This window comes from Rutidosis leptorrhynchoides, chromosome 1 (assembly GCF_046630445.1).
Source record: "Rutidosis leptorrhynchoides isolate AG116_Rl617_1_P2 chromosome 1, CSIRO_AGI_Rlap_v1, whole genome shotgun sequence".
NCBI classification, from domain to species: Eukaryota; Viridiplantae; Streptophyta; class Magnoliopsida; order Asterales; family Asteraceae; genus Rutidosis; species Rutidosis leptorrhynchoides.
In genome coordinates, this window is record NC_092333.1 from 30,873,023 (window position 1) to 30,892,886 (window position 19,864).

The 19,864-nt window shown below is 34.2% G+C and overlaps 1 protein-coding gene across 1 annotated transcript; it reads right to left on the reverse strand.

The window, feature by feature from the left end:
- Positions 1-6,324: 6,324 nt before the first annotated feature.
- Positions 6,325-6,630, reverse strand: LOC139858399 (protein SMALL AUXIN UP-REGULATED RNA 51-like). Its single transcript, XM_071847253.1, has one exon. The coding sequence runs from the start codon at positions 6,628-6,630 to the stop codon at positions 6,325-6,327; it is 306 nt and encodes a 101-aa protein (XP_071703354.1).
- Between the last annotated feature and the right edge of the window lie 13,234 nt (positions 6,631-19,864).

Sequence of the window (19,864 nt, forward strand, 5' to 3'; positions counted from 1 at the left end):
ATATATAATTACAGAATATCATAAGAAAAATAATTTAAATAGTAATTAATTAGTTTATAGATCATGAGACTAAAAAGATTAGTATACCTATATATATTGAAGTATTTAACGTTTATAATGGTTCATATTTTATGTATTAAACAAGCTAGGACGTTTAAATTAATGTAAAGACTGCTCGTAAATGTACCCTAAAGGTAGCTTGATAGTTTAGAGTTGTGAATCTCCGGTGGAGATCAAAATTCGAGCCTCCTTCTTGGGGAGACAAAGAACATGCTCACAAAGTACATTGGGTAAGTTGAATTCTCATTCTTAATCATATTGACAAAGGGGTCTTTCAGTGGCAAGTTTTAAATTCTTGAACCTCGCTTTGATTTACAAATGACGTTGGCGTCTAGTTTCTAATCAAGAATTGTGTTAGGCAAAAGTCATCTTCGCTATTCATGGTAAAAGTGTTTGATGCATTCTGCCATGTGCTAGTAAAGCCTCCGGAACATAGTCAAATATTGTGAAAAATATTTCTATGATTCATGAAAATAATTATATTCATGCTGAACGCCTTTACCTAAAGGTGGGTAATGGTTCTAGCGCTTCTTTTTGGCATGACCCATGGCTTTCGAATGCCTCTCTATCGGTTCGATTTCCTCGTCTTTTCGCTTTGGACTTGAATCACTCTGGCTCAGTCGCTTCTCGACACTCGAATGGTAACTGGTTGTGGTTTTGGCGTCGCCCTCTTAGAGGTGGTGTGGAATCAAGCCAATTGGCTGAATTGTGTACGGCTCTCCAAATAGTTTCTCTTACTGATGCGCCCGACTATTGGATTTGGGATAATCTACCTCATAATGAATTTGTTGTTGGTCAAGCTAGAGGTCTAATTGGGAACCCTATCTCTTATCCAAGTACTCCTTATACCATGTGGTGTAAAACAGTTCCCATCAAAACTAATATTTTATTTGGCGTCTTAATCTTGATCGTCTTCCAACGATCCCTAATCTGGAGCGTAGAGATATTTTTGTAGATAGAGATTGTTGAGCGCTTTGTGATGTTTCAGAAGAGTCTCGCGATCATCTATGCATTAGGTGTGACACAAGTTATCAAATTTGGTGTAGGATTGGTGTTTGGCTTGGAATCTCTATCCCAATCATGGACTCGATCAAAGACTTATGGTTTTGGATAAATTCACTTCCACAGATTGGAAACAAACGCTTCATAGTTAAAGTGGTGGTAATATCAACTTTTTGGCATATATGGAGGCTTAGGAACGACATTATCTTCAAGGATCACTATGCAAGGAAGTCTTATGTTTTTTATTACATTATTCTTTCCGCGTTTAATTGGTTATTTTCGAGGTACTGCAAGTCCTCTCTTAATTGGACTTCGTGGTTACACTCGCCTTTGTACCATTTGTAATTTTTTCTTAGCTTCTTGCTAAGTTTTTTATATATTTATGCCGTTTAAAAAAAAAAAAAAGAAAAAAAAAGGAAAGATTTTTAAGCTTTGCCTAATGATATCTTGTAAAATGGACTATATGATTGAAATGTGAAAAAAACGCTTTTTGACCAATCAAGAAGAAATTGTTGCCAAGAGCTTATTTTGCATGTTCACATTTTTGTAAGACCAGATGTATCGGAGGGTGTACAACTCCGTTGTTGCAGACGTGGAGGAGGGAAAACGCCTCCTTTCTGCCGTATCGAGGCGTTTTCCGGTTGATTTTAGCTGGCGTTTGGGAAGATCCAACGCAATGGGCAACATTCGTTTTGACCATTTTATTAATTTTTTATTATTATAAAAATATTATTTTTATCCCTTTTTTAATATTTGCCCAATTATATTTTGCCACATCAGCAGTTTACTAACAAACTACATCAACATCCAACACCACCACTACTTCACTCACTAACACAACACAAACTAGTCAGCAATAAAGTGCAAAAAATCCACAACACGAATGACCACTACAAATGGTCTAAGACTTGGAGAGTCGGATATTATGTGAAACTTCATTATCTTATACTGAGTGTTTGCTAATTGGAAGAAAGTTAGTCATTAGGGAGTTAATTAGTCCAAAACGTAGATTATACAAAACTATGATGTACGTCTTTCTCTTAGTTCTTACAAATTATTATGCAAATCTAGTCACTTTTCATGAATCGTGATTATCAATATTGAGTAGTAAATTAATCTACGAAATGTATCTATTTAGGCAACCATTCTCATATATAGCGGATATTGTCGTTAGAATGACACACATTGACTTGTTGACTTTAACAACCTTACATCAAGTCCCAATTTAACTTTCTAAACTTCATCATATATAATTTAACAATCACCTCATCATGTTATTTTGGTACGACAGCATATTTTTATTTTATATTAAACTAAGATTTTAAAAACGGGTTTAAACGATAACACCTACTAGCTAAAACCCCTCCTCCACTGCCCCGCAATGCGATGCACGGAAGACACCCGGTGGCGATTCTAGGATGAAATGCCAATGGGGTCCTAATTTTTTTTCTAAGACTAATTATATTTGAATGGCACTTTAGTGGTTATTTACCTCTAAAAAACACAAATTTTAAAAATATATGGGGTCCTATACTTAAATTTAGTGGTGTCCTGTACAATTTGAAGTATACATCGTATAAAAAAAATTCCAATAGTGGGGTCATAGGACCCCACTCATTTCAAGGTAGAGTCGCCTCTGAAGACACCATTGAATGCAATGGCGGAGCCAGGAATCAACGTTAAGGGCGGCATTATGAAGTAAATATAGTAGTATTTTTTTTTTTTTTTTTTTTATAAAATAACAACGATATCCGTTGTAAACAAATAAATCATACGACTTACAATCTTACTCCGTAGATGAGTTCTTACAATCTTACTGAATAACCAGTGGCAGAGCTAGGAAATTTTTTTACCGACGGCGAATTTTTTTTTTAACGTAGGGATTTTGTTGGTAAAATATGGAAGTTTTTGGGTAAAATATCGAGTTTTTTGAGCAAAAAATTTTGAGGTTTTTAAGCAAAATACGAAGGTTTTGAACCCATTATTTAACCTAAGGTCATTATATAAAAACTTATTATCAATCAACCCAACATAATTAAGGACTAAAACATTTCGTTTATTGAATTGTAATTGTAAATAATAATAACAACAAATAATAATGTTAAACAAAAAGCTACATGAATCACAAAAATAAATACAATTTTAATTATACTAGTTATCATAATTATCATAATAGTAGTTGATATTGATATTATATTAATATACTAATAAAGATGGTTGAACATAAACTAGAAAGAAAAAAAAAATATAACCTTGCACAATACCTGCTGAATTTCACACGAATACGTCATTAATTAGATAAATGTTAGGTGAGAATGAACGTGAAATCAAGTTATACTCCGTGATTAAATAACTGAGTTGGGCTACTTTTTATTTACTGTAATTAACTTGGTGATATGATTCATATGGACTTAAAGTAATATGGGCCAATTGAGGAAGGCTTAGTTTTAATGACCTAATATAAATACAAAAATTATTATATATAATAACGAGCTTATTAAATTTGTTGTGGGTGACATTGTCACCTTTGGCTACCCTCCGCCTATGATTGAATGGAATTCAAGGGTAAACATCAAGGGATTATATGGATGACCGTGTATATATGTGTAAAAACTAATGCACTTTCCCATATAGTTTATACTTTATAGTGAAATCTTATCCACTCAACTGTTTAAGAAAAACAATATGATAACAACAACACCAACGTGATGCTAATGTTGCAAAGCGATCACACTCCCACTTGTTATGATCAAACAAGTTGGCAATATAAATAAATTTGTAGTTCGAAACAGATTGATATTTGATATAATAAATAATCGTGTAGATAATATAAAGTTTACAATGGAAGTCTTCATTCATAGTTACATGCAGAAAGATCATGCAAGGTTAAATGAGGTTTTTGCGGGCCCCTGTCTCCCGTACTCCACAAGAAATGGATATAACGTGACCAAAAATTGGAAGAACATATGACAAGTGTAAAAAGTAATTTATGAATCCAACTCATCCAAATTGGATACCAACTTTTTACATTCCCATTACACCAAAAATTGAGTTTGGATTCATAAAAAAATTTCACATATACTTGTTGGGTATTTGAGGTTTCATATATAACTACAATTGTAGTTATATACAATTTTTGGATTCATAAAAAAATTTCACATACACTTGTTGGCCGGGTATTTGAGGTTTCATATATTATATATATATATATATATATATATATATATATATATATATATATATATATATATATATATATATATATATATATATATTTCGTGTATTATTGTAAATATTTTTGTGTATGTGTGTGAGTTTGCCTTAAAAAAAACTAGTCCAGATCCGGCCCGCGCGATGCGGCTGGGGTTTTCGGTTTGCATATTCATATTTAACATAGCTTTATTTATTTACAGAAGGAAAAATGGCTCATGTGTTAAGCGCCGTTGTAGGTGTCGTCGTCGTTAGTGTTTTTTAAAAACTGTCCGGTTCGAACGTAGTTAGTTTCGTTTTGTTGATAAAATTATTTCGAGTCTAACGGTGCTGTCGAAAAAATTTAACTCGCGGCGAGCAGGAAGATACGGACTGTCGTGGTGTAGCGTTTTTTTAAAAAGTGTCTGTTTCGAACGTACTTATTTTCGTTTTGTTCATAAAATTATTTCGAGTATGACGCTTTTGTAACCCGCGGCGAGCGGGAAGATATGAGCTATCGTTGTGCTTAACGTTTTTTAAAAAGTGTCCGTTTTGAATGTAGTTAGTTTCGTTTTGTTCATAAAAATATTTCGAGTTTAACGGTGTGGTCGTTAAAATTTAACTCGGGGCGAGGAGGAAGATACGGACTGTCGAAGTATTTGGGTGGAGTTTTTATTTTAATTGAAAGAATTTATGTTTTACCCCCCTGACAGGGTAGTTTTTGTAAGTTGGTCATAGTTGAGGGGGTGTTTGCAGATTTTGGGTAGGATTTGAGGTGAATGTCGTTTTGACCCAATTTTTCCTTGGGGTGGGTATAATAGGACGGGGTTCCCACCACTTTTAGGATGTAAAAGAGTTAATATATATAACTACAATTCGTACAATCATACTAGTCAATGAATTGTTGGATGTTGACTTTTCACATCAATAAAACTTTACTAAAGAAAATTTAATTTTCTCCGTATATTTGAATATAAACTTTTTTCCATTAAAGACCGGGCATCGATTTGCTGTGGAAGCTGGCTAATTTCGAAACTACAACTATTTTGCAAGCTGCCTATAAAGTCATGCATTGTGAACCTATGCTACCGTGAAGTGTTTAAAACTTTAATACATGATACTAAAATTTGTTATTAATAGCATCAATTAATGATCTACAAAGGTTACTTAACATATATAGTAAAATGTCTACAATGACATTCAAAATTGAATATTATATGCCCCAAGACTCCTACTAAAATATTTACACATTTGTCAATTGCGTAAATAAATTAAATGAGTTTTTTTATTTTGAATTTATTCAAGAATAATAAATATTTTTACTTAATAGTATACTATGATCTAACTGGTTTATCGATCTTCTATCATATTCATAAGCTATTTTAAAATGTACTACTATTGAGGTTTAAATCTTACATGTGAGGATATGATACCAATCAATAAGGTATTTTGTGATACTTACATTTGGATATCATGATGTTAAACTTTTTATATTTTTGTATTTAACTATTTATATACGTAGGAATATATTAAATACATCAACTATACATTCCCCATGACATGTCACTAACAAAGATATTCATTAGATTTACACACTCGGACAATTTACATTTCCATACCTTGATACATATATAACATTAAATACTCAAAACATCCAAGTATTATGAATACCATATTTTAGAAGATTCTATCAATGATATAAAGATAACATATTGCGGCATGGGGAATCAATCTTTCAAGATCATCTTCGTGACTTGAACCTTGCTTGATCTTCACCACTATCACGTTCTCATAATTCAATAAGTATTTCTCAAATAATTCATTCTTGTTATCTTCAGTAAAATATTACATTTAGACTATATGTCGTGGTTGGTTGGGAACGGAAAACATAACCAAACCCAACATATATACACTGCAAGATCGTGCAAGATCGGGTAAACGGATAAAGTTTTTTCGATTCAATTCCAATATCTTATATTCACGCTAAACATTATTTGCGTCTTTAATTATGAAAACCAGGAAAAAAATGAAGAAAAAGAAGAGATGAGCAAAAAGTATCTAATTTGTAGCTATCTATCTAAGCATTGAAGTAAGTGACTTAAAAACTTGTTCTTCACAAGGAAGGGTGAGGCCCATATCATGATCGAACCCAAACTCTTCTTCGGCTTGGTGTAGCAATATTTGGAAGTCGGGATGAGACAAGAACGATATGGGAATGATGTATCGGCTACGTTTTCTGCCTACGTACACAACAAAGTGGCCTTTGGGGACGTCATCGTAATGTTGTTGTTGTTTTCTACCTAAACTTGAACACCTTTTCATTATGTGCTTCAAAACTGGTGCTTGTGAGAGTTTGTTAGAAGCTATCTTGATGGCCATCTTATTTGAACTCACACTTTTGACGACTTCCTTTTTGTTGCTGTTTATGAGCCTTTATGTGTTTTAGTATGCATATGTGTGGATATTCATTTATACGTTTGATACTTATATATACACAATGAGAGTGATAAATTAACAAGGGGCATGTGAGTTTGTTGGTGAAGGAAAGAAAGAGACCAACCGCAAGTGTTTTTGGTGGTATTTAAAACATTGAGAACATGTCTATTAAAAGGGTTTAGGAAGAAAAAAAAAAAGGGTTTAGAAATGTTGAATTCGTGGTACGTTTTAAAAAAAATGTTCCATGAGTTCAACTTGGAGGTGTGAAATTGTGGACGAGGAGGAATGTCGCTTCTACTTCGGGTTCTTATAAGCTCATTGATCACGATGAAGACTTGGACTACATGGAAGCTTTTTAAAACTTGTTTATGGGTGAAAAGGTTGACAAGAAGGGCGGTTTTCTAGAGTCCCCTAAAGGCGGTTCTTCAGGTTTGGTGAATGATAAGATGACCGACGAGACTTTCACGACTTTTTATGTTATGATGACATGTATGGCTGAGAGCGAATTGGTTATGGTTAATTTAATTAATTCGCGCCAGTTAAAAATGAGAATCAACAAAAGTAGAAGAATAAATTGGTTCATGGCGCGAATATGGTAAAATTCAGCGTGTTCATTTAGGATATTTGAGTTCGTTTATATCGGTTTCATGTTTCGTAGCTTTCTTTTGGGATTGTGGCTCGTTTGTTTTAGTTAGTATTTTGTTCTGGTTTTATTTCGGTTAGATGAGTCTCGCCTTCTCGGTATAATAGTCGTATGTTAGCCACTTTCTAGGTACGAACTTGATCGAAGTTCCACTTGTATCTTTTGTTAAATTCGTTTTATTTTCGAAAGCGTTTTTCGTGTTTAATAAAGTGTTTTTCCCCGAAAAAATGGGTTTATTTTCGCCGCCTCATCAGGTTATCACCGGTTCACGTCATCAATTGCAAGTCGTCGATCTACTTTATGATTATCATCTCGGTTCAAATTATGAGAAGACGTGAGTTTTGTAGTTTTCAATTTTATGTCGGTGATTGTTTAATATTTATTGTAATGTTGTTAGGGTCTAATTCAATTGTTTAGTGTTTCTTCTCAGAGCAACTCGCGGCCATTCACTATTCATTAGACAAAAAATAATATTTATAATCTTTTCTCTACCCTGGAATAGATGAGATGTCGTTTCTCTAACCACGAGTCGAGAAAAAAATTCTCTACCCACCGAAAGAGAAAGTCATCAATTTCTCTACTTTAGGGTAGAGAGATTGCTTCCGTAAGGATCTCCGGCCAATAATAAATAAATAAATGAATAAATAAATAAATAAATAAATAAACAAAAAATAAATCATAATAAAAATAAAAAAGATACGTCATGAAAATGGTAGAATCAAATTTTTATGGGTTTTAAAATCTGTCTGAAAACTTCAATATAAATTCTAAGCGATAGTCCAAATGCCAATAAATCGACATTTGCAGTTGTCTCAATAAAAAAATAGTAGTATTAGTAGAATAACATATATATATATATATATGTTTGGTATTACTGATGAACAATAGTAGTTGAATTTGGGTTAAGGCTATCAAATGGTCTTATACTATTTTTTGTCTCAATATAGGCTATATACCTAAAAAAAAATACTATTATAAACTTTATACTTTCAAAATATGTATCACTGTAAACAAATCTTAACTAGTTACCGGCTGAACCCGTCCTTCTTCATTTTTTTTGGTACTTTAACCAGTTTAATTCATTTTTAACCTATTTATTTTACTTTACCAAACAATGAACACCTAATATCTCTCATTCACGCCTAAATTGAAGAACAAAAACCCTAACCCTAATGCGAAGATTAATTGCCAAATTGGAGAAGAAAGGTATGAAATTTTTACTTTTGATTGTCGATTTGATAGTTAATAAGTCGATTACTTGCAATATCTTACCCTAATTTGTTCTTTAATTTTCAGAATGAGTTCGTTTTCGATTAAGTTTCACCACGAAGGCACATTTTTCCATGATCCTTTCGAATATATGAATTGCGATGTAGATACAATCGATGAAGTGCTAAAATATCAACGTTGCCGTTCAATCACTTTTTTAACATAATCCATGATTCTGTGAGTTGTTTACCTAATCACCTTTATTATTGTGTTCGATTTAAATGATGTTATATGTCCATCTGTTAGGAAGCACTTGGAGCTCTTAAAAAGGAAACTAGGGTATGTTCTTCCTTTTTATAATTTTATTTGATTTTTCACCCTACTTGATGTCCAAACTGATACTGTTTTTTGTTTAACAGTAACTGGAGTGTATTTTCAAGTATTTATCAAGAGTTTGAAGTAACTGGGTTTTAAGAGTCTTATAGTGTTAACCTAGCTACTAGGAAGTGTAGTTGAAGGTTGTGGGATGCAAGTGGGATACCATGTGTTCATGCTGCTAAGGCATATTTATTTGTACACAAAGATCCAGATGAAGGTGTTAGCAATTGGTATAGTAAAGAAATGTGGTTATCTACATATAGTTATCCAATCCATCCAGTCACATTCAACTGGGGTCACAGTGAACTTGCTCCTATTCTTCCTCTAATTAATAGAAAAATGCCAGGTAGGCCCAAAAAGAAAAGAATTGGAGATCCAACAGAAAATGATTATGAAGTGAGTAGGGTTGGAAGGGTTATGACTTGTAAATTTTTTTGGGAAAAGGGTCACAATAAGGCTACATGTAAAAATTCAACACAACAAAAACCCCCACAACAAAGACCCCAACAACAAACAACTAGGAGAGGTGGTGCTAGAGGAGGTGCTAGAGGTTGTGCAAGTGGATTTGGTAGAGGTGGTACAAGTGGATCTGGTAGAGGTGGTGGAAGTGGATCTGATAGAGGTGGTAAAGGTGGTAGGAGTGGTGCAAGGGGTGCTGGTAGAAGTGGTAGGGGTGGTAGAAGTAGTAGAGGTGGCAATGGTGGTAATGGTGATAATGACGATGCTAGTGGATCTGCAGTTGAACAAACTGCTCAAGATACTCAACATGTTCAAGAACAAACTGCTCAAGAACCTCAACATGTTCAAGAACAAACTGCTCGAGAAACTGCAAATGAATCTGGACTTGAACAAGCTGTACAAGAAATTGCTCAAAAACCAACTTTGAAAAGAACAAGAAAGCCATCTGAAAGAATTTTCAACATGAAAAAATTATTCAAATATGATAACTATGGGACAGGTTCAAGTGTGAAGAAACCATTTACATTGCCAGGATGAAAGAATCCTATGTTGTGTAGTGACCCAAAATTTTCCATGTTATATATATTAAATGAAATTGTTATTTACATGATTAAGTGTTTCCAACATGTTAAGCAATCAACCTTATTAAGACGTGATTAATTGAAATAGGTTTCATATAGACAATTGACCACCCAAGTTGACCGGTGATTCACGAACGTTAAAACTTGTAAAAACTATATGATGACATATATATGGTTACATATATAGTTAACATGATATTATGATAAGTAAGTATCTCATTAGGTATTTTAACAATGAGTTATATACATAAAATTGAGTTTATTGAATTAAGAAACTCGAAACGATATATATAACGATTATCGTTATAACAACGTCTTACTAAATACATATGAATCATATTAAGATATTGATACACTATGTTTAATCATGATAAATGATAAGTAAACATGTCATTAAGTGTATTAACAATGAACTACATATGTAAAAACAAGACTATTAACTTAATAATTTTGAAACGAGACATATATGTAACGATTATCGTTGTAACAACATTTAACTGTATATATATCATACTAAGATATATAAATATATCATAATATCATGATAATATAATAATTTAATATCTCTTTAGATATAATAAACAATGGGTTAACAACATTTAACAAGATCGTTAACCTAAAGGTTTCAAAACAACATTTACATGTAACGACTAACGATGACTTAACGACTCAGTTAAAATGTATATACATGTAGTGTTTTAATATGTATTCATACACTTTTTAAAGACTTCATGACACTTATCAAAATACTTCTACTTAACAAAAATTCTTACAATTAAATCCTCGTTCAGTTTCATCAACAATTCTACTCGTATGCACCAGTATTCGTACTCGTACAATACACAGCTTTTAGATGTATGTACTATTGATATATACACTCCAATGATCAGCTCTTAGTAGCCCATGTGAGTCACCTAACACATGTGGAAACCATCATTTGGTAACTAGCATGAAATATCTCATAAAATTACAAAAATATTAGCAATCATTCATGACTTATTTACATGTAAACAAAATTACACATCCTTTATATCTAATCCATATACCAACGACCAAAAACACCTACAAATACTTTCATTCTTCAATTTTCTTCATCTAATTGATCTCTCTCAAGTTCTATCTTCAAGTTCTAAGTGTTCTTCATAAATTCTATAAGTTCTAGTTTCATAAAATCAAGAATACTTCCAAGTTTGCTAGCTTACTTTCAATCTTGTAAAGTGATCATCCAACCTCAAGAAATCTTTCTTATTTACAGTAAGATATCTTTCTAATACAAGGTAATACTCATATTCAAACTTTGATTCAATTTCTATAACTATAACAATCTTATTTCGAGTGGAAATCTTACTTGAACTTGTTTTCGTGTCATGATTTTGCTTCAAGAACTTTCAAGCCATCCAAGGATCCTTTGAAGCTAGATCTATTTTTCTCATTTACAGTAGGTTTATCTACAAAACCTGAGGTAGTAATGATATTCATAACATCATTCGATTCATATATATAAAACTACCTTATTCGAAGGTTTAAACTTGAAATCACTAGAACATAGTTTAGTTAATTCTAAACTTGTTCGCAAACAAAAGTTAATCCTTATAACTTGACTTTTAAAATCAACTAAACACATGTTCTATATCTATATTATATGCTAACTTAATGATTTAAAACCTGGAAACACGAAAAACACCGTAAAACCGGACATACGCCGTCGTAGTAACACCGCGGGCTGTTTTGGGTTTGATAATTAAAAACTATGATAAACTTTGATTTAAAAGTTTTTCTTCTGAGAAAATAATTTTTCTTATGAACATGAAACTATATCTAAAAATCATGGTTAAACTCAAAGTGGAAGTATGTTTTCCAAAATGGTCATCTGAGCGTCGTTTTTTCGACTAAAATGAATACCTTTACAAAAATGACTTGTAACCTATATTTCTGACTATAAACTTATACTTTTTCTGTATAGATTCATAAACTTAAGTTCAATATGAAACCATTGCAATTTTATTCACTCAAAACGGATTTAAAACGAAGAAGTTATGGGTAAAACAAGATTGGATATTTTTTTAATTGTTGTAGCTACGGGAAATATTGTAACAATTCTATACAAATCATATCCTAGCTAACTTATATTGTATTATACATGTATTCGAATATATTATGTAATCTTGGGATACCATAGACACGTATGCAAATGTTTTGACATATCATATCGACCCATGTATATATATTATTTGGAACAACCATAGACACTCTATATGCAGTAATGTTGGAGTTAGCTATACAGGGTTGAGGTTGATTCTAAAAATATATATACTTTGAGTTGTGATCTAGCCTAAGACGTGTATACACTGGGTCGTGAATTGGGTCAAGATAATATATATCAATTTATTTTTTCTACATCTAACTATGGACAACTAGTTGTAGGTTACTAACGAGGACAGCTGACTTAATAAACTTAAAACATTAAAACGTATTAAAAATGTTGTAAATATATTTTGAACATACTTTGATATATATGTACATATTTGTTATAGGTTCGTGAATCGACCAGTGGCCAAGTCTTTCTTCCCGACGAAGTAAAAATCTGTGAAAGTGAGTTATAGTCCCACTTTTAAAAATCTAATATTTTGGAATGAGAATATATGCAATTTTATAAATATTTTACGAAAGAGACAAGTAAATGAAACTACTTTATATGGGTGAATGATCGAAGCCCAATATGCCCCTTTTTAGCTTGGTAGCCTAAGAATTTGTGAACAGACCCCCAAATTGACGCGAATCCTAAAGATAGATCTATCAGGCCCAACAAGTCCCATTCTGGAATTTGGAATGCTTTAGTACTTCGAAATTATCATGTCTGATGGGTGTCCCGGAATGATGGAGATATTCTATATGCATCTTGTTAATGTCGGTTACCAGGTATTCACCGTATGAATGATTTTTATCTCTATGTATGGGATGTATTGAAATATGAAATCTTGTGGTATATTATTATGATTTGATAATATATAGGTTAAACCTATAACTCACCAAAATTTTTGTTGACGTTTTAAGCATGTTTATTCTCAAGTGATTATTAAGAGCTTCCGCTGTTGCATACTAAAATAAGGACAAGATTTGGAGTCCATGCTTGTATGATATTATGTAAAAACTGCATTCAAGAAACTTATTTTTGATGTAATATATTTTTATTGTAAATCATTATGTAATGGTCGTGTGTAAACGGTATATTTTAGATTATCATTATTTGATAATCTACGTAATGCTTTTTAAACTTTTATAGATAAAATAAAGGTTATGGTTGTTTTAAAATTAAATGCAGTCTTTGAAAAATGTCTCATATAGAGGTCAAAACTTCGCAACGAAATCAATTAATATGGAACGTTTATAATCAATATGAACGGGACATTTCAGTTGGTATCAGAGCGTTGGTGTTAGAGAACCAGAATTTTTGCATTAGTGTGTCTTACCGAGTTTGTTAGGATGTATTAGTGAGTCTGGACATCGACCGTGTTTTTCTTCAAAAAAACGATTGCTTAACTTTTTTGTTGGAAACTATATATTATTAACATGTAAATATTATGTGATATATTAATCTCTTAATGTGTTTGATATTGTGTGATAGATTGTGTGATAGATGTCTACCTCTAGTACAAATCCCATCGACTCTTCTAATAATAATGAAGAGTCGAATATACTTTGGGAAGATTCGCAAATTCCCGAAGAGGAACCGGAAGAAGAGGAACCGGAAGAGGACGAACCGGAAGAAGAGGAACCGGAAGAGGAGGAACCGGAAGAGGAAGAACCGAAAGAAGAAGAAGAGGTTCCGGAGGAAGAAATATTGATACCTACAGTAAATCGGTTAAATAAAAGAAAATCCTCAACCAACGGACCAAAGTCAATAATGGTCAATGGTGTTTCCGCCGAGGAAGCAAAATATTGGGAAGATTACCAATTTTCTGATGAATCGGATCCCGATGAGGATTCCGATGATGTTATATAAATTACCACGACCCAATTTAATAAAGCAAAAGAAAATAATAAGGGAAAAGGTATAAAAATAGAGAAACCTGATTCCAACCCCGATGAACTTTATATGTATCGGCAACGTCCGTATTTCCTAAAATGTAACAATAACCCGGGAACCTCTAAACCACCAGGTTTTTCTAAACCATTGTGGAAAACGACAGCTCGTATTAGGGGAGCATCATATATCCCTAGAAAATTAGCAAAACGAACCAAGTCCGAAGAAGAAGAAATGAGTGAGTCGGATTAAAGAGTTGTAATCATGTTGTGTAATATATGTAATATAGTGTGCTTGTGCTTTTTTTTTTTTTTTTTTGATAAATGAAAAATTGCTTGTATTGTTTGTTAATTATCTTTTATAAATCTAACCCTCGTTTATTTTTACAGTATAAAAACACAAAATGGACGTTAAGGGTAAACAACCGAATATTTTAGAAGACCTACCAGAGGATATGATTGATGAAATCTTGTCTAGAGTCAGTCAGAATTCATCAGCACAATTAGTTATGGCAAAATTAACTTGTCAAACATTTGAAAGACTTTCCAGAAATGCCTTAGTTTATAAAAGGTTTTCCTTTGATAGGTGGGGTATATCACATTGGGGAGACCGTAAGTTACGCCGTGTTTTCTTTAAAGCGTTAAATGCGGGGAACCCAAATGCAATTTTACGCTACGGGTTAAGAACCTATTTTGACTCAACATATCCCAATATAGGATTTCGTGAATTAGAAAGAGCTTCTAACATGCAACATAAAGAAGCATGTTATGCTTACGGGTTAGTGATGTTCGCTTCTTACCAAAGTGAGAAAAAGAATACCGGATTGCAGCTTTTAAATAAAACCTTCCCACAAGTGACGGATTCAGTAGTTGGGGTGAGGAACAAGTTTTTTAGATTATTACGGGGCTGTTGGACATTACGAAACCCTCGTCCTTTTGACGACATTACAACATGCTGCCTAGCCAATGGTCATAACGGTTATTTTCCACAAGACCAAGGATGGGAAGTCATCTTAGTAAAACCAGAATACATGACTTGTTTTTGGACTTATGAATTACGTGTCTTTATTTCCTTTGCTGAACAACTTGCGTATTAACTAGGTTTGTCTTCAAAACTGTCCTGTATCAAAGTGTACTATATTTCATGTTATATGTAATATAGCGAAGTTGTAAGTTTGAAGAATATTTGTATGTGATATATTATTGTAATAAGTTTTTTCATATAGAAGTGTAGTAGTTGAGTTGTATAGTAGCTAGTAAGTATGAACTTAACGGGTAGGTATTACCCGAATTAAAACTATAAAATGCTAATATGAAGAAAAAGCTTTTATAAATAAGTTCATATAATGCTACGAGATACTATTGACTACTCTTAAATTTTATATGATTAACTCAATTCTTTTGGCTATTTTTGAAGGAAATGGCACCGGTAACTCGTCAGAATTTGAACATGAGTGAGGAAGACTTCCGTGTTTTCCTTGTTGCGAACATAGCCGCAGTACAGGCTGCAATGCAAAATAACAATAACTCTGGATCTAGCAGTGGAACTAATTCCACAAGAAATCGTGTAGGATGCTCCTACAAAGAATTCACTGCCTGCAAACCTTTGGAATTTGATGGAACCGAAGGACCAATTGGATTGAAACGGTGGACCGAGAAAGTCGAATCGGTGTTTGCCATAAGTAAGTGTACTGAAGAGGATAAAGTTAAGTACGCTACGCATACCTTCACAGGTACTGCGTTAACGTGGTGGAACACCTATCTTGAACAGGTAGGACAAAATGCTGCTTTACGCACTACCGTGGTCGGCATTCAAGCAATTGATGAACGAACAGTACCGTCCTAGAAACGAAGTCAATAAACTCAAGGCAGAACTTAGGGAGTTACGAACACAAGGGTTCGACATTACCACATATGAACGATGATTCACATAGTTGTGCCTATTGTGTCCGGGAGCGTTCGAAGATGAAGAAGAGAAGATCGACGCGTTTGTAAAAGGGTTACCAGTAAGGATTCAAGAAGATGTGAGTTCACACGAACCCGCTTCCATACAAAAGGCAAGTAGAATGGCTCATAAACTCATAAATCAGATTGAGAAAAGAATTAAAGAGCAGGCGGCCGAAGAAGCCAACACGAAACAACTCAAGAGAAAGTGAGAAGAAACCAGTGACAAGGGTCACCAATACAACAACAACAACAATTACAACCACAACTGCAACAACAATCGCAACAATAACCGCAATCCTAACAATAACTACAACAAACGTCCCAACAACAACAATAACTACAACAACCGTTCCAACAATAATAACAATCTCAACAACAACCTCAATAACAACAACGGCAACAAAAATCAAAAATGCCAAAGGTGTGAAGAGTACCACCAGAATGGGTTCTGCACGACATTTTGCACCAAGTGTAAAAGAACTGACCATGGTGCGAAAAAGTGTGAGGTCTACGGACCAAAGTTTAACAAAACTAAAGGAACAAATAGTGGCGAAACAAGTAATGCCGCCTTTGTTTGTTATGGATGTGGAAAACCGAGCCACATTAGAAGTAATTTCCCGAATAAGGGGAATACTATTGGGCAGGGCCGGGGAAGAGTTTTCAATATTAATACGACAGAAGCGCAGGAAGACCCAGATCTTGTTACGGGTACGTTTCTTATTGATAAAAAATATGCTTATGTTTTATTTTATTCGGGTGCGGATAGAAGCTATATGAGTAGAGATTTTTATGCTAAATTAAGTTGCCAATTGACGCCTTTGGATAGTAAATTTTAACTCGAATTAGCAAACGGTAAATTAATTTCAGCAGATAATATATGTCGGGATAGAGAAATTAAATCGGGGGATGAAACGTTTAAAATTGATTTAATACTAGTCGAGTTAGGGAGTTTTGATGTAATAATTGGTATGGACTGGTTGAAAAAGGTGAGAGCAGAGGTCGTTTGTTACAAAAATGCGATTCGCATTGTGCGTGAAAAAGGAAAACCTTTAATGGTGTACGGAGAAAAGAACAATGCAAAATTAAATCTTATTAGTAGTTTGAAGGTGCAGAAACTAATAAGAAAAGATTGTTACATCATTCTAGCAGACATCAAGGAAGTCAAACATGAAGAAAAGAACATCAGTGATGTTCCCGTCGCAAAAGAATTTCCCGATGTATTTTTGAAAGAATTACCGGGATTACCCCCACATCGATCCGTTGAATTTCAAATAGACCTTGTACCAGGAGCTGCACCAATAGCTCGTGCTCCATACAAACTCGCACCCAGCGAAATGAAAGAATTACAAAGTCAGTTACAGGAACTTTTAGAGAGTGGTTTCATTCGACCAAGTACATCACCATGGGGAGCTCCTGTTCTGTTTGTCAAGAAGAAAGATGGTACATTCAGGTTGTGTATCGACTACCGAGAGTTGAACAAACTTACCATCGAGAACCGTTACCCATTACCGAGAATCGATGACTTATTTGATCAACTACAAGGCTCCTCGGTTTATTCGAAGATCGACTTACGTTCTGGATATCACCAAATGCAGATGAAAGAGGATGACATTCTGAAGACTGCTTTTAGGACGCGTTACGGTCATTACGAGTTTATGGTTATGCCGTTTGGATTGACTAACGCACCAGCTGTGTTCATGGACCTCATGAACCGAGTGTGTGGGCCATATCTTGACAAGTTTGTCATTGTTTTCATCGATGACATACTTATTTACTCGAAGAATAATCAAGAGCACGAAGAACATTTGAGAAATGTGCTAGAGTTGCTGAGAAAAGAAAAACTATACGCTAAGTTTTCAAAGTGTGTATTTTGATTGGGAGAAGTTCAATTCCTACGTCACATAGTGAACAAAGAAGGTATTCAGGTGGATCCAGCAAAGATTGAAACCGTTGAAAAGTGGGAAACCCCGAAAACTCCAAAGCATATACGCCAATTTTTAGGACTAGCTGGTTACTACAGAAGGTTCATCCAAGACTTTTCCAGAATAGCAAAACCCTTGACTGCATTAACGCATAAAGGGAAGAAATTTGAATGGAAGGATGAGCAGGAGAAAGCGTTTCAATTGTTGAAGAAAAAGTTAACTACGGCACCTATATTGTCATTACCTGAAGGGAATGATGATTTTTTGATATATTGTGACGCCTCAAAGCAATGTCTCGGTTGTGTATTAATGCAACGAACGAAGGTAATTGCTTATGCGTCTAGACAATTGAAGATTCAGGAGCAGAATTATACGACGCATGATTTGAAATTAGGCGCGGTTGTTTTTGCATTAAAGACTTGGAGGCACTATTTATATGGGGTCAAAAGTATTATATATACCGACCACAAAAGTCTTCAACACATATTTAATCAGAAACAACAGAACATGAGGCAGCGCAGATGGATTGAATTGTTGAATGATTACGACTTTGAGATTCGTTATCACCCGGGGAAGGCAAATGTGGTAGCCGATGCCTTGAGCAGAAAGGACAGAGAACCTATTCGAGTAAAAGCTATGAATGTAATGATTCACACTAATCTTACTATACAAATAAAGGAGGCGCAACAAGGAGTTTTAAAAGAGGGAAACTTAAAGGATGAAATACCCAAAGGATCGGAGAAGCACCTTAATATTAGGGAAGACGGAACCCGGTATAGGGCTGCAAGAATTTGGGTACCAAAATTTGGAGATATGAGAGAAATGGTACTTAGAGAAGCTCATAAAACCAGATACTCAATACATCCTGGAACGGGGAAGATGTACAAGGATCTCAAGAAACATTTTTGGTGGCCGGGTATGAAAGCCGATGTTGCTAAATATGTAGGAGAATGTTTGATGTGTTCTAAGGTCAAAGCTGAGCATCGGTAACCATCAGGTCTACTTCAACAACCCGAAATCCCGGAATGGAAATGGGAAAACATTACCATGGATTTCATCACTAAATTGCCAAGGACTGCAAGTGGTTTTGATACTATTTGGGTAATAGTTGATCGTCTCACCAAATCAGCACACTTCCTGCTAATAAGAGAAGATGACAAGATGGAGAAGTTAGCACGACTGTATTTGAAGGAAATCGTCTCCAGACATGGAATACCAATCTCTATTATCTCTGATAGGGATGGAAGATTTATTTCAAGATTCTGGCAGACATTACAGCAAGCATTAGGAACTCGTCTAGACATGAATACTGCCTATCATCCACAAACTGATGGGCAGAGCGAAAGGACGATACAAATGCTTGAAGACATGCTACGAGCATGTGTTATTGATTTCGGAAACAGTTGGGATCGACATCTACCGTTAGCAGAATTTTCCTACAACAATAGCTACCATTCAAGCATTGAGATGGCGCCGTTTGAAGCACTCTATGGTAGAAAGTGCAGGTCTCCGATTTGTTGGAGTGAAGTGGGGGATAGACAGATTACGGGTCCAGAAATAATACAAGAAACTACCGAGAAGATCATCCAAATTCAACAACGGTTGAAAACCGCCCAAAGTAGACAAAAGAGCTACGCTGACATTAAAAGAAAAGATATAGAATTTGAAATTAGAGAGATGGTCATGCTTAAAGTTGCACCTTGGAAAGGCGTTGTTCGATTTGGTATAAAAGGGAAATTAAACCCAAGGTATATTGGACCATTCAAGGTTATTGATCGTGTCGGACCAGTAGCTTACCGACTTGAATTACCTCAACAACTCGCGGCTGTACATAACACTTTCCACGTCTCGAATTTGAAGAAATGTTTTGCCAAAGAAGATATCACTATTGGTGTCGAACGAGGTGTATATAAAATAGTTATTATTTTACTAGGAAAAACTATTAAATACGATACAATTTTACACAAGATATTTATTTATTTATAGAATGGATATACTTAAACCTTGCTACAACA